Genomic DNA, 23392 nt, shown 5'->3' on the forward strand with positions numbered 1-23392 from the left:
ATACATAAAAATAAAAATGAGTAATAAAAAAATATATAAATAAAATTTGTTATACTAACATTTTGTAAAACCATTTTGTATTAGCTAACTTATATAATAAATAGAGTTTTTTTTTTATTAAAAATTGGTTAGCGAGGAATGATAAGCGGCGGACATCCCAGCTATGTTGGCACCCCCACACCCAAAAAAGCCCCAAACCAATATAATAAATAGAGCTTCCTTATTCATTTTGTATGGACTGAGTGGCTACTCCATGGACCAATATTGAATTGTCCAATACATTGGAATAAGAGATAGCCATTTTGGACCCATTTCCAAATCGGGCTTTTAATTTTTGACACACTATTCATAGAGAAATTCCATTTGATATAATTTATTTGTTATATTTTATATTATTATACAATTATTAAAAAATATCACATAATATAATATGATCTATGATATTAGAGCTCATTTTGACGTTTATTACAATTCACTTAACCTCTTAATTTCTATCTGTTAATTCAATTTGAATAAATCCAACTAAACGTACACTACAAAAAAAAAAAAAAAAGTGACTTTTAAACACAAATGGTTAAGCATAAAACATAATTTTTATCTTTAATTATAGTTTTGAAATTAATATAGAGGACAACTATATTTATTGTCTCCAATTATTTTTTAATCTAGTAAAGGGGACAAATTTAATTAATAAAAATTAGATTATATGTTTATATAAAAATTTATTATTATTTAGGGACAAAATCAGATTGATTTTGTCTAACCACAACGATTCTCTCCCACTCCCCCTCTCTCTCTCTCTCTCTCTCTCTCGTTCTTTGCTCCCCTCATTGCCAGCCGACATACCGTCTCCATCCATAACCAGCGCCCCGCTCATCCATTCTCTCTTCTCTTCTCTCAATTTGTTTTCCCTTGTCATTTGCCTTCCTCTCTCCTTTTTGTTTCCCCAAGTTTCATCGATGAATTCAATAATCAAGGGTAGGTTTGCGACATTGAGCAGCGAATTTGAAGGCTGGATCCCATCGGCTCTGGTGAATTTTCAAGGTTAGGTTTTCTATTTTTTTTTATTTTCATGAAAATCTCAATGTTTTGTATATCAACCTTCAATTTAACGAAAGCTATAGTTGACTGCTTGATTATTCCTCTGTTGTAGTAGCTTCAACATGATGTTAGATGTCCTAATCTCACTATGAAATTCTAAATGAAACCATTAGTTAACAAAGAAAGGAACAAAGAACAAACTGCAAGTGGGACTTTATCCTTTTGCTTGGGTTTTCTATTGATTATTTGCACATGTCTCTGTTTTATTGTTGTTTATGTTCATTCAGATTAAGGATGATGAAGATTGGATCGAGGATGATGCTCGTTTGTTCATCCAGATCAAGAATTCGATTGACATGATGATTAATCGCATCGTTCAACACTGTTTTGATATCTGGAAAAGAGGAACTAGAAGCAATACTATCTCCTACAATGGATGATGTGGTGAGAGTGTACAAACTTGTTAATGCTCTATCAGGTGGTGAATGTGATTGTACATCCTTTGCTGTTTCTGGTGCTGTATTTTGTTCCATATGGTTACTGGTTGCATCTTCACAAGCTATTAACTTAATTCGAAAGCAAGGCTCTCTAATAAAATCGATACAGGAAAACACTGGTGCTACTATAAGGGTTCTTGGTGAAGATGAGGTACCTTCATATGCTACTTCTGATGAGAGAATTATATGAGCGTGAAACACTTCTTGATCCAAACAATCTGCAACCTGCACTGTCACTTTATGGACAAAATTTTGCACTTGGTGGAATACGCTTGACAGGACCAACAACAGGACTTGGTCGTGCAATTGCTCCTCTAGTTACTCAGATGACGCAAACAATGCAAGTACCTCTATCATATGCTGAGGATATTATTGGTGTTGGTGGGTCAAATATTGCTTACATTCGTCGTACTAGCGGAGCCATCCTTACAAGATAAGAGAGTGGAGGTTTGAGAGATTAAAGGCACCACTCCGCAAGTTCAGATAGCTCAACAACTCATTCAGGAGTTCATTAGTAATCTGAAAGAAGCAACACTAGCTGTGTACGGGAAGATTGACGCTGGATATAATTCATATCCTTAAGTACCGGAAACGAGCTACTCTACATCTTCTTTCGCCTCCCATCTAGGGGGATCCGACTATGGATCTTCAAGCTTGGGAGGGTATGGTTCCCCTGGTTTAGGAGGTTATAATAGTTACAGATTTTGAATGTTGTTTTTCTCACAGTAGGACTTGTACACTTGTTTCATTATTGATTGTTCTTGTGTTACAATGACAGGCATGACAAATGATATAGAGATGGAAATCTCAGTTTCATACCTTTGAACATGATTGTAAGCTGCTCAAAAATCTTCTTAACCTTTTGCAAAGAGAAGTTAGAGGCCAAATCATGGAGATAATAAGATCATTCATCAGGTTCTATTAATTCATTTATTGTTTGCTTTCTTTCACATTTAATAGTAGTGTGTTCTTACTTGTGGGATATTTGAAGTCATTGTTATATTTTTTGGTTTCTGATGTGTATTTTCACAATCTGTCATTTTTTGTTTGGGTACTCTTGTTATTGTCATGCAACCAATTGAACTAAAATCAAAACTAATAGTTAATGCCCAATCATATATTTTATATTAATCTCTGACAATTAAGGCTATTTGGTTCTCATTCGTGTTCCTTAATTAAAGCAAATATAGGATTATGTTGGTATACCCCAAAATTAATTAAAGAAACTATTTTTTAGGTTTGTTAGGTTATTGGCTTCATATTGTTGACAAATTCTACTCTTATGTTTTTGCTTGTAAGTTGTGTTCATATCTCAAGTTATTTTAATGATAATGCATTTTTTTATTACTTTTAGCTTATACTCCTATAGATAGTTGATAACAAAAAATTTGAGTTTATTAATCTCAGTTATGCTAGTTTTCAGACATTTTCATAAAGTCTGCGAGTTATATAGTTGTATTATTCTAAAAATAAAAAGAGTAAGTTAACACTCTTGCCTATTCCATATAGACTGCCTTTTTATAACCATAAGATCATAATCCAGTAAAAGGCTTGAGTTTACCTATAATTATCTTCTTGGATAGGAGATGCTTTTTGTTGTCTATTAAGCTTATCTGATTTCTTTATTTAGCAAAATAAGCAGATACTAGTTGATGTTGTTGTTCATGATGTCAATGGGTATGTTGAGATGGAAAATGATTTCACCAGGCTTGGGTATTTGGCTAGTGGTACTTAATACTAATGTCTCTATTATTTTTTGAAGCAATTTGGTAGGATTCAATTGGAAGGGACTTTTTGGTTTTAACTTCAGAAGCATTATATTTATAGGTAATTCACAGTCTGTATCCTTTAGTTTTGTTTTCTACTGTCTGCTTCTAATTACATTAGCTTCTAGATCTATTATAAAATACCCCTTCTTTTGCAATTTCTACTTTGTGCTTTTCCTCCTTAATTCAATCTCTCTCTCTCTCTCACACTCTTTTAATTCCATTGTGACCCCTGGAGTTAAAACGTGTGTTGTTTTGGACTTGAACGTGTAAATTGGTTGTTTCGTGTGTGATTGAGAAAAATAAATAATGAGAGCCCAATTTATTTGATTCAACATGTTTAAAGGTCGGTAGAATGACTTTTATGCATTTTTAGTTTATGAAAATAGTAACATATAGTTTGATTGGAAATAAAATGCACATTGCAGAATCGAAGGCTACAAAAATAGTTATAAAAAGAGCACACCTTCTTGCAAAAAGAAGATGCATGCTCTTTCAGAATATAATAAACATATTACTTTATCCAACATGTAAGTTTGAATAATACATATGATTATGTTTTCGACCTTACAAAGATTGTTTTGTATAAGTTTTAACACATTCATTTTGTTTACACATGAAATTTTGACATCAAGTTTTTTTCTCATATAGGTTCTACCATAGGGAAAAGTAGTTGTTACTTGCCCTGCCCAAGGGAGGACCAGGCATGCATGAAATGCTAATACCAACATGTGTTATCATGGGAGCTAGTCTCGGGAAGGTATAGGCTATTAATCTATTTCTTTTTTATTTCTGAGTTGTATAATAAGTTTGTGTTTCTTTGCTCTATGGATTTGAAATCGGTCAAAACTGAGAATAATATATGTTCTTAGCTATCCATTCCTGAACTTTTGAAAGATTAAGTTTGAATGTAGCTATGCTTTTCTATTTAGAAATGATTTTTTCAGTTTCAGAATTCATCACTAACTATGCTACCTATAATTTTGGGAGTGATGGTGAGAATAATTATTTGATTTAGGAAGACAAATGTTATATGCATTTTCTGTGTGTATTTGCAGATGAAGGATTTGAGAAGAATGAAACGATCTAAAGCTAAGGGGATATGGTTTGATTGATCTTAGGAATTATGGTAGAACATATACCGATGTTATTTGGGAAGAACGGGCTCAATAAGCTTGTACTTGTTAGTTCCTTTGTTCTAATCATTTTTTGTTGAATATTACTGTTATATAATAAATCATTTCGTGTTGATTTTTTTTCCTGATTTATGTCTATAAATAAGGTTATGGTTTGCTGTTGAAAAATGAACCCGTAAATTACCGATTGAAAATCAATAATTTACTGGTTTCAATTAATAATTTGCATATTATTTTTTCAGAGCGTGTCATCCTTTATTGTAGGGACAAAAATATGTCACTATTACATGGGGACGACAGTCATCCCTATGAACGGGGATGAGATGTTGTCCCTAAGAACGGGCACGACAGTCGTTCGTAAGAATGAAGACGAGATGTTGTCCCTAAGAACAGGGACGACAGTCGTCCGTAAGACTGGGGACGAGATGACGTCCCTAAGAACGGGGACGACAGTCGTCCATAAGAACGGGGACGACATCATGTTTTTCGTCCCTTATAGAATCAAGGACGGAGGAAACAAGGACGAAAAATAGGGACAAAAATTATCCCCGAAAGTATAGGGGACAAATTTTTATGTTTTTGGGGACGATTTGTGGTCTCTGAAAGTGCTTTTTTTTGTAGCGATACAAGATGAATACGAGACTATACTTTATGTTTCTAATTAAATGATAATAAACTTAAAGAACGCAAGTTAAGCATTATGTTACAAGATTGACACAATGTCGTTAAGACTTTCATGTAATAATGTCTTCTGTTCCTGAATAAGAAGATGATCTCACAAGCAATAGATATGTAAATATCTAGATAGTTAAATGGTTGTGTATGAAGGAGTTTATGTGCGTTGGGATTAGCATGAGATAACAAGATGGATAAATCTGTTTAATGTCACTTGACATATCTCATTTGTGATAGTAGGTATAACTAATCTTCAGACTCAAACAATCATCAAAGTTATTCTTGATTATTTAGTATGATGCTTATCTATGTTATCTTGCACGATCCATTTAGGGTGTGACTTGGGCAATGATTGGATGTCACGTGCAGTAGTTTTAGGATAATTGAATGATAGATTGTGCATTCATCACTCTCGATAGATAAGAGATATATCATAAGCCTCATGCGGTAGAATTACTTGAAACTCTTGCAGGGTGAATGATTAAGAGATGAAATGGAGATTTCACTTAATCTATTTGTTCTAAGTTAATCCAACCCGAGTAAGTGAACAAAAGTCTATATATATGTGACTTAACATTTTCTATAATCACGATTCGTTTGGATATATCTGATGAAGGATCAAATTATACTGCAACTATATATTGAAAAGTAAAATGTCAAATCAACTTGACGTCTTATGCCTCCTATGGGAGTGAGACACATCTTTCTTATGTTGGGATACTCACCCTGTTATGAACACTTTATTCTTGTGAAGATAAACTAATGATTACTTTTATTTAATAAATGTCTTTTAATAGTTAACAACTATATTGGATGAATTACATAACTCAAAATGAATAATTCATTTATTAACAAAAGTATCCTAAAATAATTATCTTTAGGATATTACACTAACACCAATCTCCTTTTATTATGAAATTTAGCGTATGTTGAACTCCTTTTGATGGGAACTAACTCTATTAGGACAAATTATGCATTCATAAAGGCGATGAAGGGCCTTGTTTTCTCAAATTTTGGAAATTTAACATTAGCCTCCTAGCAAAATAAGGGTGGTCGATTCTAGTGAATGACTCACCATCAATGATTATAATAACCTTAAAAGCATGTTATTACCCTTTAGGAGATTTTCTTACTGCAACTTTGAGGTTAAACCTATGTTTTTTTAGTCGAAGCTTACTAATAGCTTAGGATCTTCTCAAAGCAGGTTGTCATATCAAATTATGAAGATGGGACAACTTGAAGATTTGGAAAGCTCGTGGTCAGAGATGATTCAAATGTTTTTTTTGAGACTCATGTTTTTGAGGGAACTCGAAGAAGCTCCTCCTCCATACTGGTTTAAATGCAACTTTACTATTGCGTGCTTTTCTGATCCCAATAGTTCAGATCTGTATAATGTTTTTTTGGTTGAAATTTTAAGTTTTAGAAAAGCGCTCAGTTATCAGATATGTATAATGCTTTTTTTTTATTGATATTTTAAGTTTCAAGAAGTGCTCAGTTTTATGACATAGTTCTTTTCGAAACAAACTCTTAATTACTTGTGGAGGTTTTCATAATAATTGTATGGTTTTTTTCTTAAATATGTAATTTATTAAAGAAATATAGATCTTTTGTGTTTATTTTCGATACTTAAGTGTCATTTTTATTTAAAAAATCAATGAACTAGATAACTCATTTACTAGCTAAAGCTTATAGCTCTCATCCTCAAGATTGGGAGATCACTCCCATTTTTCTATTGTTGATGTATTATCCTCAAATTCTCAATGGAATCGTTTTTTAGTTGTAAGAAAAATACAATAAAACAATAAAAATATTATTTCATCTTAATTTATTTTCAAATACAAAAGATGTTTGGCCTAATATACTATCAGCTCCTTGAATTTGTCCAAAATAGTAGATTGGCTCCCTGAACTTTATAAGTGTCTCACCAGCTCTTTAAACTTGCTTATTTCATATCACCAGCTCCCTAAACTTATCCATAAAAATAAATTAGTTTCATAAACTTTACAAGTATCTCACCAGCTCTCTAAAGTGTCATAAGTAGCTCTTGATGTTTTATATTTAGTGTCATATTTCTTCATACATATCTCATCTAAAGAAAATGTTAATTGATAGTGAGTTTTTGAAATTAAAAAAAAAATGAGAAAATAAATATTTTTTTTTTTAGAAGGAGAAAATAAATAGTTGATAACAAGAGTACCAACCAAACCCATATAATATATAGTCACCCGTGATTTATGATTTATGATGTCACATCTCTAATCTATACCATATTTATAGGGTAGGTCCAAAAGGACATTTTCCATCATTTTTCTAACCTAGAGTAGATACCCATAATTACAAAGTTAAATTCTATTTATATATTACTTAATCATTTGAATTTTATTTTGAGGTCATAAAACTAATTTGATACCTACTATTAAACTCAACTCTTCAAATTGGAATTTTCTTTTACCAAATTGCATTCTATATTTTTTATAATTGCCTCAACATCCACCTAAAAAAAAGATATTCTTAATTTCCTTTTTCTTCTCTCTCTCTAGCAAAAATTCCTTGAATTAGGGGGAAGTAAGTAATTAGAGAAACATTTAAAAAATAACAAGAAAGTGAAGTTTTTCTCATTTTGCAATTAGGTACAGAATACCAGAAAATAATATGAATCTGAATTATTAATAGAAATTCTTAATTTTCGTAACAGACAATACTTGAAACAAGTAAGGAAATGGGTGAAAATTGAATTTGGACAAAAGATGACTCGAAGCTTATTATGCATTTTCATCCAATAAATTGACAATTCAGCCTCAATCATTCCTTCTGCACAGCCAGAGAAGGGCTCACTTTACTAAATTTTGTAAATCCCCAAAACGCTATTTTTTATTATTATTTTTAAATGATTTTCTTATTTCCAAAATTATTAATTAAAGACATCAAACTCAAAAAAGAAAAAAAAAATCTTCGAAATTAAAATTATACTTTAAAAATAATAAGAATAAAACTCAACTTAAGTTCGGTCAATTTCAAAAGCAAAAAATTAATTTTTAAAAAATTAAAGGATTTAAAGAAATACAAATTAAAATAATTTATATTACTTAAAAATTAAAGGATTTAAAGAAATACAAATTAAAATAATTATAAAGTAATATACGATTAGGAATTTTCACATGCACGTGAATTTGCTCATTCGCCGTTAGATACAGGCTTATTAAATCTAAACCTCAGAATGTTTTGAATCTCCACCTATATATTGTGAAATATAATGTGAAATATAAGTTAAATACGTATATTCAAAGCATAGGTGGAAGGTTCATCCTAATGAAAAGAAAATCATCTTCAGAATTAAGAAATTTGAAGCATTTAATTTGAATGTAAAAATCAGAAAGCAAAGAAGACAAACCATAAATGAAAGCTGAGAAACCAACCATGTGCTGTCATACCTAACATGGTGTTCAAAGCTAAATTCTAACCATCTCATCTACTTCTCAACTTATTAAAATCCACTTCCTTAATTATTTGTTCCCAGTTTCCAAAACAAACATTAAGGATGTCAAAACGGATTATCCAGAACTTAGCGGAACTTGCTTAAAGTGATCATCACCCTTCAAATCCTATCCACGTGGCAGAGTTAAATTTTAAACAAGTTGAAATCAAGAAACCAGTAGATAACTTTTTATCCCAGAACTTGCAGAGCCCCATGGCCTTGGCTTCTGCCGGAATATCCTTGAGTTCAAAGGAGCGTGGGATGAGTGGAGAAATGACAGATTTTAAACAAGATGAAATCAAGAAATAGTTGAAGTTGAAATCAAGAAACCAATAGATCGCTTCAACAAAATCTTTATTAAACAATTTATTGAGACTATAGGATATACGATATAAATACAATAAAAATGACAATCGTGTCAAACTGGTCCGCCCCAAACATGCATGCTACCAAGTCAAAAGCTGCCTAGTAGAAATGTGACCAGGAAGAATTCTATGCAAGGAAAATTAGGAATGTTACCAAACAAAGCACAAGGAATATTATGATCCAACAAATTTTCATTAAATATATCAGTAAAGATTGAACCGATTCAAAATTGATGGCTCATGATAATGACCATACCAGAAAAGGCAAAAGAGTTAAGATTTTATATTGTTTTCTTTTCAGTTCAACAAAGCACACACAACATTGTCAATTACAGTCATAAAATTCAACAAACCAAGTCCAATTTTTCCAAAATGTAGAACAAGGTAACCTAAAATACCTATTTACTACTCTTTCACCAAAAGCTCCTCTTAACACTGCTCCACAAAGGATTCAGCATGGTCAGAAATGCTCGTACCGCTCACATATCAGATAGACGACCATTCCTACAAACCCCAGGAACAAAATTTAGAACCCGGAAACAACATGAAACAATGGATTCAATAGGAGAAACTAACTTACATGTAGCCTTATTTACAGAAGCTAACACAATGGAGAGTTTGCTTAATAAGCCATACTGAATTCATCGAAGCTCCACAGGTTCATCGGGTTCACACTATCCTGAGTTGCGTCTATATTCAGAAAGCTATCCAGCTCCCAATTCCCATCAAATGGCATCTGAAAGTTCATTTGGTTGTCAAAACCCAACAGCTCCTCAGACAGGGATTTCCCGTTCTCTGTGACAGGCATTGTATTCGCGGAGTCTGGCTTCATCTTCTTACTAGGACTAGCATCCTCCAAAAACAGAGATTCATCAATTTCGGGGGTTCCCGAAAGGACAGATGTGATTTCAGGAGTCTTTGCTGCCTGCTCTCCCCATCCAAAGTCGGAACAGTCAAATGAGTTGCTCCCTTGATCAGAATTGAAAAACATAGGAATATTGTCACTTGGAGCCATGGATTTCACTCCAGAATTGGCAGGAAAGGCCTCCATTAAACCGAACTGGTTCACCAATGGTTTCTCTTCAACAAAGCCCATAGAATTAAAGTATTCCTGTTCTGGGTTGTTCATGCAACTGAAATTCTCAATTAAGTCTGTCTTAGGAATTGGTTTTTGCTCACTTTCCATAACTGAACGCTTTGCCAAAGCGCGTGGAGCTTCATCAGGGAAGTTCACTTTAGCTTTCTTGCCACGAATTCTACGCGCCTCTGCATCATATGCTCTTGCAGCTTCTTCTGCAGTATTGAATGTTCCTAGCCAGACACGTACTCCTTTCCTGGGGTCACGAATCTCAGCAGCCCATTTTCCCCATGGGCGCTGCCTGATTCCTCTATACTGGTTCTTTCTCTTTCTCTTTGCAGATTTTTCAGCTTGCCCATTGAATTCCACAGATTTTACAGCTGTAGGGCCTTCAGTAATTCATAAAGCAAAAGATATTACAAACAAATATTAATTAAAGACGTCAAAAGACAGGACGCCGCAATAAAGAAAAAGGTTCAATCAGATCATAATAAACTACCGAAATGATATCACGCAGAATCCTATTATTAAAGATATTGAATTCCACATATTTTACAGCTGTACGGCCTTCAGATATTACACACGAATATTAATTAAAGACGTCAAAAGATAGAACGCCGCAATAGAGAAAAAAGGTTCAATCAGATCATAATAAACAGCCGCAATGATATCACGAAGAATCCTATTATTAAAAATGCTGTACTTAGGTATCAAACACTTTAAGGTTCAATCATATGAGAAATAACAATCATCACGCATAAATTAACAAGGAAAACGACAATTAAGGGGCGGAGATGATAAAACCATTCAATACAACCAAGTTTTGCTTTCGTTAGACCACGAAAGGACGTCATCAGGCAAAAATTAACAAGGAAACGACAATTAAGGGACGGAGATGATGAAACCATTCAATACAACCAAGTTTTGCTTTCATTAAACCACCAAAGGACGTCATCAGGCAAAAATTAACAAGGAAACGACAATTAAGGGACGTAGATGATGAAATCATTCAATACAACCAAGTTTTGCTTTCATTAAACCACGAAAGGACGTCAGCGTAAGCTAATCATTTGCAACAAGCAATCAACTTTTTAAGAGATCTTGTAATTAAAGTATCAATAGCACTGAATTTCTCTACCACCAATACATCAAAACCCTAATTTCCTCCATCTCATTTTCTATCTTCTTGGTTCTTTTTTTTTATACATGAAATAGAAAACGAAATTCTTAGCATGGTTTTCATTTGCTTAACAAGATCATATTTATAGCTAACAAAGAATTTCAGAAGATAGAGCAAAATAAAACTAATTTTGCATCAAAATCTAACCTTAGAACAATCCAAGCACAATAAACATTGACAAAGACATCAAATTCCACCAGAACATGAGAATTTATTTCTACCCCCTGGATCTCAAAAGATAAAATAAAACAAAATAAAAATTTCCTCACGGTGTTTTGTGTTTTCAGGCTATTCCTTAACAAATGAACAGCTTTGAAGGGGTAAGGAAAAACTAAAATTTAGAGAGAAGTATAAAAAGAGAAATTATTGAGCAGAATATCCGGTTTTCACAAATCAAAACCCCATATTTAATTCTTACAAGCCTGAGAAAGAAACATTTCTCCACCTGATCAAAGGGAATTACTTACCACACTGTTTAACTCAATCTAAAGTAAGATCTCCTAAAACAAATATCAAGAGAACTCGTAGAGAAAACAGTTTTATCACAAAAATTCACTGAATATGTACTCCCTTCAACTCAATATAACGCATAAAAACAAGAGCACAAAAACTCTACGAATGAACTTCCATTTCCATGAAATAAAAATTAGAAATGAGATTCCCAAATATGGAAATATCAGAAAAAAAAAATGATGCTTTTCACTCAAAAACAAACAAATCTCAAAGGCAAATAACAACTGTAGTATCAATAATCAATCAATTATATAAAAAAGTAAGACACAAAAGAAACCCCAAATCATAATTAGCTACGGAACAGAAAAAATCTAAGTTGTAAACAACATAAAACCTAAATTAGAAACAAATTTCAATTCTTATCAGAAAAAAGTAGATAAAGAAGTCAATACCGCGAGAGACACCGCGTTTGCAGAGAGGGGGAGAAGCTGTAGCAGAGAAAGAGAAAGGTTTCACATCGAGCAAAACCTCATCCTCCTCGTCGGCATCAGACTCATCCTTGAACTCCTGGAAATCAGCCTCGAAATCATCATCAAGATCGATGACAACCGGCTTAGAGTATGGCTTCGCCGTCGGTTTCTTTAGATCAGGCCAAAGAAAATCCGCCGTCAAACGCCGAGAATATCGCCCCCCAGCCGGGGTGGGAGGGATGAAGTCGGAAATGATAGCACCCCCACACATGGTGGTTGAAGTTGAAGTTACAGCAGCAGCTGATGATGATGACGGTGATCAAAAGGACGTAAATGAAAAGATTTCTTAAAAAGAAAGGGATGAAAGTGCGGACTATGTAAAGTTGAGGTAGTTGAGAGAAAAAGTGAAAATGATTTTGGTGCAGGTTTAAGTAGAAGTTGGAAGAAGAGGAAGGCTGTAAGAAGGTTTTATATTCGAGGAAGAAAGGACAAATTGGTTTAAATTACATTTTTGTCCTTATAGGACTCATTGTAAATGCGTTTTTACTATAATACCCTTGTTGAAGGGGTTGATTTACGTTTGGACTGGCGGGCTCTCTATGTTTGATCCATTTGTTGGAAAAGTTACCAATCGCTTATTTGAGATTAGGTATCAAAATATGCATTGGTTTATGAAAAAGTATCAATTTAGCTCGACATAACAATAACATTAATATATATTTAATGTTTAAAAAATGGTATTAATTTGATATTAAGAATGGAATGAAATACGTTATTAATATTACTTTATTAAGTTCTGTTAATTGTATGTGGATGAAGAAATCAGAACTTAGCGGAATAATAGAAATAACGTGTTCAATCCATTCTTGAAGCCTAAATTGATAGTATCTTTTTTAAACGTCAAACATATATTGGTGATATTTTGTACGTAAAGCCTAAATTAATACTTTTCTAAGACTATAGACCTATTTTAATACCTTATCTCGTTATATTTTAATTTTAGTGTTCTCTCCAAAATATTGAGCCGACGAACTATTTAAAATAAAAATATAGAATATTACTATTTATTAATTAAGATAATTAAAACCAAATACTTGCTAAATTTTATATGTAAAATAATCAAATGAAATATATTTAAAAGTTATATTCATCCCTTAAAAAAAATTATATTTTTATTTTTTTAAAAAAATTATATTTATATATTAAAATGTTAAATTAGATGCAAAAGTCAGAAGCAAGCTAGAGTTAAGGCTCACACTTTTCATTTCTCCGGAACACTAAACCCATCTCGAGTACGATGTAGTAGGGTCCTCGTGATCCTGCTAGTGGCTACCACTGCCTCGCACTTCAATGTCGCCAGCTCTCTCTTTTTACTTAAGCATCTGTGATCTAGTTGGTCCGTCCAAGCTTATATCGACGCACCATACTTTGCCCACTCATTCTTCGAGAATCAGAAAGTTTTTTTTTCAAATTTGAATTTATTCATTTTGAATCTGAGGTAATAAAAACTAAAAAACAAGATAGAATATTATAATTAAATTAAATAGAAACTCTCAAATTTAACTTTTTGTTGTTTCTGGGGAATTTCTATTGCAAGCCATTTTCCCTAATAAAAATGAGTTGAAAATTTCATGATTTTCCGGCTTTATTGGTTCCAATAACTTATCCCCGGAGATAATACATCGGAAGAATCCTTTGGGTCTTACATTCTATGAGCATAAATGGAGACACTTCCCCTTCTTCGACATATGAATATACCTCGTCTTGAAGAAGAAAAAAAAGTTGAGTAAGTAGAAAGATTCACCACACAAACGTTGTCAGGTTCGAACTAGCATAGTTTACACCAAAAAAGAGTGGCATTAATTATGCAGTTCGGTTAGCAGGCATGCTACCTTCCTACATCTGCGGGCCCGCCGTTAAAAAGAGTCATCTATCCGGAGTCCCCATAGACCTCTGTGTGGCTTAGGGAACTTCTTCTCTAAGCTCGAGACTCCAATCGTGACGTCGTGTAATGGAATAATTTATATTACTAAAGTATTTGGGTGCAAAATAATATGAAGAAATAATTAATTATTTGAAAAAACTAAATAAATAAAACAAAACATATAAATATACATCTAATTATTAATAATAATTTTAATTATTAAAAACAAAGTATTTGAAAATACTTAAGACAGTTTGTTTGATGAAGTATATGCCAATTTTTTTGGAATGGAAAACAAAAATTAATTGAATTTATATTTTAATTTAAAAAAAATATAAAACACTAATGATATAAATTCAAAATATAAATTATGAATATTTTCTTAATAAAAATCATAGTTTTTTTAGATAGAAAATATTTTCTTTAGATGAAAATAATTTCTTTACCTTTTTTTTATATAAAGATCGTATAGAATCAAAACAATGAGATACCAGATTTTTTACTATAAAGTATGAGATATGGATGTTTTAATAAGAATAATACCATAATTGTATTTGTAAATACAATCTTCAAATTATGGATTAAAGTAAAAAAAATGTCTCAGTAAAAAAAATGTCTTTTTTCCGTAATATATTAACATCATTTTCCAAAACTAAACTTAGTTCTTGTGATGAGAAACTAGATTTAGTTAATTAGCATATTCTAGAAACTGAAAGAAAGAAGAAAAATGAAATAACCCTTTATTGAATGATAACGAATACAGTATGAGTATAAATATCAATGTTTTAAAAACCGGACCGAACGTCAAATCAGATTGACAACTAGGTCAGAAGCTAATTAGTTTAACCGGTTGACTCGAATTGATCAAACCGGATGACCTTATAAATAATATATTTTTTTAATTTAAATTAAATTATAAAATTTACTAAGAGTTTTAATTTTTATTTTATGTATATATAAAATTTAAATACTAAGTAAAAATTTTGTTTATATTGCAAATATCAATTTTTTGATAATATTTTTCAAAATATATAAAAAATAAATACTAAATAATATTTTAAATTTTAAGTATTAGTAATATATAAGTATATAGTCTTATTATTAATCATAATTTGAAAGCTAGCTTAATGGTATCACATATATAGTGATGCTTAATAACCTAGGTTCGAATACCTCTTTCAACACATTTGTTTTTTTAATTAAACATGAGTGAATGGCTAATAGGATCAAACCGTTCAACCGGATCGGTTCACGGTTGACCTGACCAGTTTAAGTGGTTCAGCCCGATTTTAAAACATATTAAAAACCAATATCAACCGGACCGACTAGTTTGTTGAAACACCTTTTCCAACATGATTTTGATTTGACAAAATTATTTAAGTTAATCCATGATTAAAGATAATTAAATTTAAGTGCTTTGATTTAATTGTACTAATGCGTTTGTTCAATGTTGAGTATAAAAATATTTAAGAACAGGAATCAAAATAAGACAGAACGTAGTCAGCATGATAACATAGCACAGGCTGAGTAAAGAATGACTCAGTACGAAAGAAGGAAAGTCTTCTTCAGGACCAAAGCTTACAGAACGAAGCTGACCGTAGAAGCTGAGTGAAAAGCAACTCAACATTAAAAGAAGAAAAGTCTTCTTTGAAACTATATCTTGCAGAACAAAGCTGACCGTGGAAGCTGAGTGAAAGGCAACTCAGTATCGGTATTGGCAACGATCAAAGACAACAGGTTATCAAAGCCATGCTGAATGATTTTAAGGACAGCACCAATGATTTGTTTGCTAAAAGACAAGATCCGACAACTGTCTGCACCAATAATAGAAACCTTGGAATTACGCAAAGAGTTAATTTCGAGATGCATGGGTCAAATGTCCGCTGGCTAAAAGACGAAACCTGCACAAGAAGACAAACCTGCGAGAAGAAGACAAGCCTGGCGCCTGCGGAATTCAGACGACAGGATTGGCCTGCAAATCTGAAGCTGACCAGAACATGTCGCAAGAAAAAGCCGTTTGAATCCAACGGATAATTCCGGATTCAAATCATTTCTGCTTCAGACCTCAACTATAAAAGGACAAGTACACTTCTTGGATCCTAGGCCGAAATACAAGAGAAAAAGTATACATACAAAAAGCACACCAAAACAAGAAAAAGATCTTACACCAAATTCCCATTTCTGTGTAAAAGCTGGAGTGATTTTTGTAATCGTTTAAAGTGTTCTTTGTCTGAAAAAGAACAAGTTTGTATCAATTGTAAAATTGAGAGAGTTGTGCTGAGTACTAAGTTTTAAGTACTCAACGGTAGAGAAATCTAGGTGTTCGGGTATAGCACTTAGTAGTAGTTGAGTAGACGAATAGAGGACGGTACTCTTGCATATTCAACTGCCTTGTAAACGGTTTGTGCTCTACTTTTAAAGAGCTCGGTATTGGATTTAAAAAGCCCGGAGGGATTCTGGGGACTGGACGTAGGCGGAGAGGCCGAACCAGGATAAGTCGTGCTGAGTAATTTCTAACTCTCTCTCTCTCAATATATATCTGTATGTGTTGCTTGTTATATTTACTCAGTATATAAATTGTTTAAGCTGACACGGAGTAAATCAGAGTGCTGAGTTGGAAGCTGACCACAAAAGTGTCATTTCCCAACTCGCAAGTAAAACAGCTCTAGTCAGTATCTGACTAAAACTGTCTTACGCCTCACTCGGCCATGCTGACCAAAGCTGAGTTGCAAAACTCAAAGAATTATATTAAGTCAGCATAATTAAAACAAAAAAGTTATATTAGTTCCTAACCCCCTCCCCCTTGGAGCTAATCACACAGGACCAACAAGTGGTATCAGAGCCTAATAGCTCACTACTCAAAGATATAACTATCTTGAGCTGATCCCGATAAATGGTTGAAAATAGCACTCGTTTCCTTTCAGGGAACCAAACAACACATATACTCCCTGAAGGATTATCAATTAGTCGGCCTCCCCTATTCTTTGGATCTAATTATACATTCTAGAAGAATAGGATGAAGAACTTTATTCAAGCCACAAATATGAGTGCATGGCTTGCAATAGTTCAAGGCCCATATGTGCCTTATAAAACTGTTAACGATGAGAAAGTTGTTAAGAGTGAAACTGAGTGGTCAGAAGATGACCTTAAGAAATTACAAAATAACGCTTCGGCTATCAATATGCTTCACTGTGCTCTAGATGCTGCAGAGTACAATAAGATTTCAGGTTGCGAGTCAGCACAGGAGATATGGAAGAAGCTGAAGGTGACCTATGAGGGCACGAGCAAGGTCAAGGAATCTAAGGTAAATCAGCATATGAGACTCTACGAGCTGTTCGAGATGAAAGAAAACGAAGACATCTCGGAGATGAACTCAAGATTCACAAATATCATAAATGAGCTCAAGAGGCTAGGGAAGAATTTCACCGAAGAGGAACAGGTGAAGAAAATCTTGAGAAGTCTACCTAAGAGCTGAAAAGCTAAGAAAACGGATGTGGAGGAAGCCCAAGACTTGACCACATATAAGTATGACGAGCTGATCAGTTCTCTGCTGACTCATGAGATCTCTATGAAAAATTTCGAAGCTAAAGAGAAGTCAGAAGACAAGAAGCAGAAATCACTTGTCATGAAAGCTGACTCAACCGAAGTTGACTCATCAGATGATGAAGAAATGGCCATGTTCACAAGGAAGATGAAGAAGTTGTTCAGAAAAAATGATAAAAACAGCAAGAGGCCATACAAAAGAGGTGATAGGTACAAAGCTGAGTCTAGTGACAACAGATATAAGAAGGACAGCTCCAAGCATGTCACATGCTTCGAGTGCCATCAAATTGGGCACATTAAGTCAAGTTGCCCTAACTTAAAGAAAGAAAAGAAGGGAAGCAAAAAGGCAATGGTGGCTACATGGAGTGACAGTGATGAGTCAACCTCATCAGAAGCTGATGCAAATGAAACAGCAAATATATGCTTAATGGCCAATGACGCTGCTGACCAATGCAAATCTGAGCAAGCTGACCTCTCGGATGATACTGACCAAGAGGAACACTCCAATGAGGTAACATCTTTACTCTTGCTTAGAAATGAAATGGTCAACGCCTTGAGTGGTCTATATACACTAACTAAAAAGTGTAACAAGAAAATAAAAGCACTCAGCAGGCGATGTGACGAGATTGAAGAGGTCAAACTCAGTGACCTTCGATATCTTCTCCAAGACAACTCAACTTTGTATGACAATATGGAAATCATGCACAAGTTTGTCTCGGAAGTCCAATCAGATTCAAAGAAACTGAGAAAGGATGTCACAACTCTACAGAACCAAATAAAAGGTTCAACTAAAAATAAATCCCATGCTGAGTACTCAGGTACTGGTCAGTATAGACAGTTCACACAGTGTGACTGTTGTGGGAAAAGGGGACACACAAGTGATGTGTGTTGGTATAATAAGCGGATTGTCCAATGTGACTTCTGCGAAAAGAAAGGTCATACCACTAAGGTATGTTGGCATGCTCAGCACAATGGTGCTGACCAAAAACAAAGTCACCCCAAAAGGGTAACTTATTGTGACTTCTGTGGTAAACAAGGCCACACCATAAATGTATGCCGTCACAAGATAAAATATGATGCTACATTTGTTCGTACTAACAAACGAGGACCCAACAAGAATTGGGTACCTAAAGATGAATAGTTTAAATTGCAGGTGAGCCTGAGATGCATGGAGAAATCAAAACTGTGGTATATAGACAGCTTATGCTCGAGGCACATGACTGGTGATGAAACTCAGTTCATCACACTTGAGCTTAAACGAGGTGGAAATGTGAGCTTTGGAGACAATAAAAAGGGTAAGATAGTCGGTTCAGGCACTATCGGAGGTAACCCTACTATTGAGTCAGTCTCCTTAGTTAAAGGTCTCAAATATAACTTACTGAGCGTAGCTCAGCTGTGTGACAGCGGTAGAAAGGTTATATTTGATGCCACTCAGTGTCGGATACTTGAGGGAAAAACAAACAAACTGATTTTAACTGCCCCTCGTGTTGACAATGTATATATATTGAGTTTAGAAAAACAGTTTTCCAAAAATATATGCTTAGTATCTAAAGAGGACAACTCCTGGCTATGGCATATGAGACTTGGTCATGTAAGCATAGACCTTCTTGCCAAATTAGCTAGAAAGCAACTAGTTGAGGGATTGCCCAAATTAAAATTTGAAAAAGATCAATTATGTAATGCTTGTCAGCAAGGTAAACAAACGAAAAAGTCTTTTTAAAGTAAAAACATTGTCTCAACCAAGAGACCATTGGAATTACTACATTTGGACCTTTTCGGACCTGTCCAACCACTCAGCTTGGGCGGTAAGAAATTTTTCTTAGTCATTGTAGATGATTTCTCTCGCTATACTTGGATCATCTTGATGAGTAGCAAGGATGAAACATTTGAGATGTTCACAACATTGATTAAAAATCTTGAAAATGACTAAGACCTAAGAGTAGCTCATATTAGAAGCGATAATGGCGGAGAATTCAAAAACCAACAGTTTGACGAATTCTGCAAAGTCCGTGGCATTGACCATAACTTTTCTGCTCCTAGGACGCCTCAACAAAATGGGGTTGTTGAAAGGAAAAACAGAACAATAGTCGAAATTGCTAGGACAATACCGAGCGAAAATAGGCTTCCAAAGTATTTCTGGGGTGAAGCTGTCCACACAGCATGTTACATACTTAATAGGGCTTTAGTTAGACCTATACTCAAGAAAACTCCTTATGAACTTTGGAAAGGACGAAAGCCCAACATTGGCTACTTTCGTTCCTTTGGGTGTAAATGTTTTATACTCAACACAAAAGATAATCTCGCTAAATTTGATTCTAAAGCTGATGAAGCGATCTTTTTAGGGTACTCAACTAACAGTAAAGCATATAGGGTATATAATAAACGAACTCAAGTTGTAGAAGAGTCTGTCCATATCGAGTTCGATGAAACTAACCCTGTAGGAAAGACAACTCAGTCTGCCGAAGATGAACCAAGCTCAGCTTCCGCTGACCAAAATGGAGCCGCTGAGTCATCAGTATAAGGACTGACCAAAGGTAAACACGAAACAAAAATTACCTTTGCTGGCCAATCCACTCCTGCAGATACTGTAGAAACACCTATTCCAGACAACTCAACATTACCTAAAGAAATCAAAATTCCAAGAGGACATTCGGAGAAGTCCATTCTTGATGCTGCTGACAACAAGCTGATGAAAAATATTGCATTTTTAAACATAATGTTTACGGATCGGTGCAATTTCAAATCTAGTTGATGAAAAATGAGTTTTTTTTTTCATTCACATAAATGTGCAATTTCAAACCATATTATCGAGTGACCAAAATGATAGAGGTTGGAATAATGATAGAACATGAAATTACACTTAAAAAGCCACACTTTTATTAATTAAGCTTAAAATTATACCAACTGATAAATGTTATGATTAAGATTTCACTATTTTGTTCTTGTATGCTAATCGCTCTCTCCTAATAATCATATGGCTAAATTTGTATCTTCTCCCTTGTAATAAAAGAAAAAATCAACTAGCTTCCAACTTATATAAAAAAAAATAGAATATATATATAAAGGAGTCCAAATTTATAAACTCGCCCCGGCCTCTAAAAAGGCCTCTAAAAAGGTCAGAAACAGCCTTGTATTAGGTAAAATTTATTATCTAACACATATGAACCACTAAATATGAATTGTATTCTTAGCCAAAACTAATTAAGATGTAACAAATAAAATTTATACAAACAAAATAATTTAATTATGTGATGGAACAAGCTGCCATTCACCCACCCACAGAACTTTCAAAGGACTTTGGTAGTCCACACGAGAATTTGTACGTAGCCATGATTGGAAAATCAATGTTATTCTAAGGCAAAAAGCATCCTGAGGCCCCTGATCTTTCATTGTTTGGTGCATTAAACCCTCGATCTTTTATTTAGACACATTGAGCCCCTGATCTTTCACCATTTGGTGCATTAAGCCCATGATCTTTCATTTAGACACATTGAGCCCCTGATCTTTCATATATGAGTGTATTAGGTCCTTCCATAAATCAATTAATATATAGGTTTATTAAGGGCATGTTTGGTGTGACAGCAAATGATGTTCTAAAAATAACAAATTCTAAAATAAAAAATATATTATACAAATTAATAAAAATTAATAAAAATAAAAAATAAAAAATTTATTGAACACAATAAAACCTTGTTTTTCGATAATTATGTTCTAAAAATAAAAATAATGTTAAAATTAAAGCACATTTTGTGGAAATAAAAAGGGTAATTTTATCAATGACAAGTAACTACAAATAACTGTTCATGAAAAGAGCTTTTCATGAAAAGCTCCAAAATGTTGCAGTGTCCAGAGAAAATGCGAAATGCTGCAGTTATATAAACATAACCAAACATGCCCTTAATAAACCTATATATTAATTGATTTATGAAAGGACCTAATACACCCATATATGAAAGATCAAGGGCTCAATGTGTCTAAATGAAAGATCGAGGGCTTAATGTACCAAATGGTGAAAGATCAGGGGCTCAATGTGTCTAAATAAAAGATCGAGGGCTTAATGCACCAAACAATGAAAGATCAGGGGCCTCAGGATGCTTTTTGCCTTATTCTAAACGACTTTCGTTAAATTTTTTTTTTTTTTTTGATCGGAAAAGGGATAATAGATTAAAGAGTAGAGTTGTCAATACAAACTAAAGGCCAAACAACTGCAGGGCAATCTTCCATGAGAAAGATTGGGGCTACTAAATCCAAGGCCCAAGAAGCTAAAGAATGAGCTACTCTGTTACCAATTCTAGAAACGAAATTGAAAATACACGAACTGAAATTAGAGCTAAGACGGCGTACTTCCTGATAAGAAGTAAAAAGAGATGATATAGGAAAGCTATTGGAGTTAATCGTATCAATTGCAATCTTCGAATCTGATTCCAGAATAACAGAGTAGAAAGAGCAATCAATTGCAAACGCTAATACCTGCAGACAGACAGAGCAATCTTCGAATCTGTTTATATAATGGCATGAACCTCCGCTTCTTCCACAGAGAGACAGGGATTAATAGGAATACCTGCAGACGCTAATACCTGACCCTCCGAGTCCCTAATAATCAGTCCGACCCTGCAAATCTGGCCATTATCCCTCCATGTGGCATCGCAATTGATTTTCACAACACCGGCGGAGGGGGGACACCAAACTTTTTTAGGATCAAGGATGGAAATATTAGGAGCAAACAAAGGACAAGTAGTAGAGTTAAGACCATTAGCATGTTGAAATTCCATGAAAAAAATATGAGCCCTATCCAGTAAAACCGTGGGATCCATCCGTTGTGTATCGTGAATCCAAGTGTTTCTCCGAAACCAAACGAACCAAGTAATAACAAGCACTTGAACCATTTCAGCTTCACTAAGTCGCGACAACAACAGCTCAAATAGATCAAGGAAAGACCGAGCACACAGCTTGTCAAGGCGCAAAGGAAGAGCTGCGCGTTGCCAGACCTGCTGTACACTCGGACAACGAAACAGGCAGTGCAGGACATCCTCCGGGGCCGACCAACAGCAGGGACATCGTGGGTCAGCAGCGACGCCACGGTTATGAAGCTCGGCAGTAGTAGGCAGCAGATTCTTCAGGCATTTCCAAGTGAAATGCAGCACTTTTAGTGGGGCTTTAAGTTTCCAGAGGGATTTGAAAGGTGCGGAGGAAGGTGTGGAGGAAGATGTCGTCATTGTACCTGCAAAACGAACACCCTGAATTAGAAAATAACAAGTCTTCACCGAGAAGACCCCTCTCCGTGTCTCACTCCAGTATACTTCATCTGCCCCACCATCCCTAGGCAATTTCAGTTTAAGGATCTCAAGGACATCGGCTGGGACAAAAACGACATCAAGTAGAGGCTTATTCCAAGAACTATCATCATCATTAATAAGATCAGCCACCATCATTGGTTTGGGATCTATAAGAGAGACAAGAGGCTTTTTTGAGTTCAAGGACGGGATCCAATTGTCTCTCCAAATATTAATTTTTTCCCCATTCCCAACTCTCCATATCAACCCTAATTTGAGATACGCCATCGCGTCACAAACGCCCTTCCAAAAGTAACTAGGAGCCCGCCCCTTACCAGCTTCGTGGAAGTCAGATTCCGGGAAGTATTTAGCTTTCAGAATTTTGGTAATCAAAGAATTAGGCTTCTGTATCAATCTCCACCCCTGCTTGGCTAGTAGAGCCAAATTAAAATCTCTGAGCCATCTGAACCCCATGCCCCCCGCCTCCTTTGCCCCACACATTTTGTCCCAAGCTAA

The 23392-nt window shown here is 34.4% G+C and overlaps 1 protein-coding gene and 1 pseudogene across 1 annotated transcript; one reads left to right on the forward strand and one right to left on the reverse strand.

The window, feature by feature from the left end:
- The first annotated feature begins 749 nt into the window (after window positions 1–749).
- Window positions 750–2246, forward strand: LOC136223166 (RNA-binding KH domain-containing protein PEPPER-like; annotated as a pseudogene).
- A 6967-nt stretch (window positions 2247–9213) lies between these two features.
- On the reverse strand, window positions 9214–12581 carry LOC136223165 (ethylene-responsive transcription factor RAP2-12-like). Its single transcript, XM_066011033.1, has 3 exons — window positions 12119–12581; window positions 9536–10422; window positions 9214–9459 (listed from the first exon to the last, which is right to left on the reverse strand). Exons 1-2 carry the CDS (start codon window positions 12405–12407, stop codon window positions 9578–9580), a joined length of 1134 nt encoding a protein of 377 aa, XP_065867105.1. The 5' UTR covers window positions 12408–12581; the 3' UTR covers window positions 9214–9459; window positions 9536–9577.
- Window positions 12582–23392: the final 10811 nt, after the last annotated feature.

Source organism: Euphorbia lathyris, chromosome 3 (genome assembly GCF_963576675.1).
Source record: "Euphorbia lathyris chromosome 3, ddEupLath1.1, whole genome shotgun sequence".
NCBI classification, from domain to species: domain Eukaryota; kingdom Viridiplantae; phylum Streptophyta; class Magnoliopsida; order Malpighiales; family Euphorbiaceae; genus Euphorbia; species Euphorbia lathyris.

Coding starts and splice junctions, on each gene's coding strand:
- LOC136223165 (XM_066011033.1), bottom strand. CDS start 12,407: ATGTGTGGGGGTGCTATCATTTCCGACTTCATCCCTCCCACCCCGGCT. Junction 10,423..12,118: donor CAAACGCGGTGTCTCTCGCG/GTATTGACTTCT, acceptor GAATTACTGAAG/GCCCTACAGCTGTAAAATCT.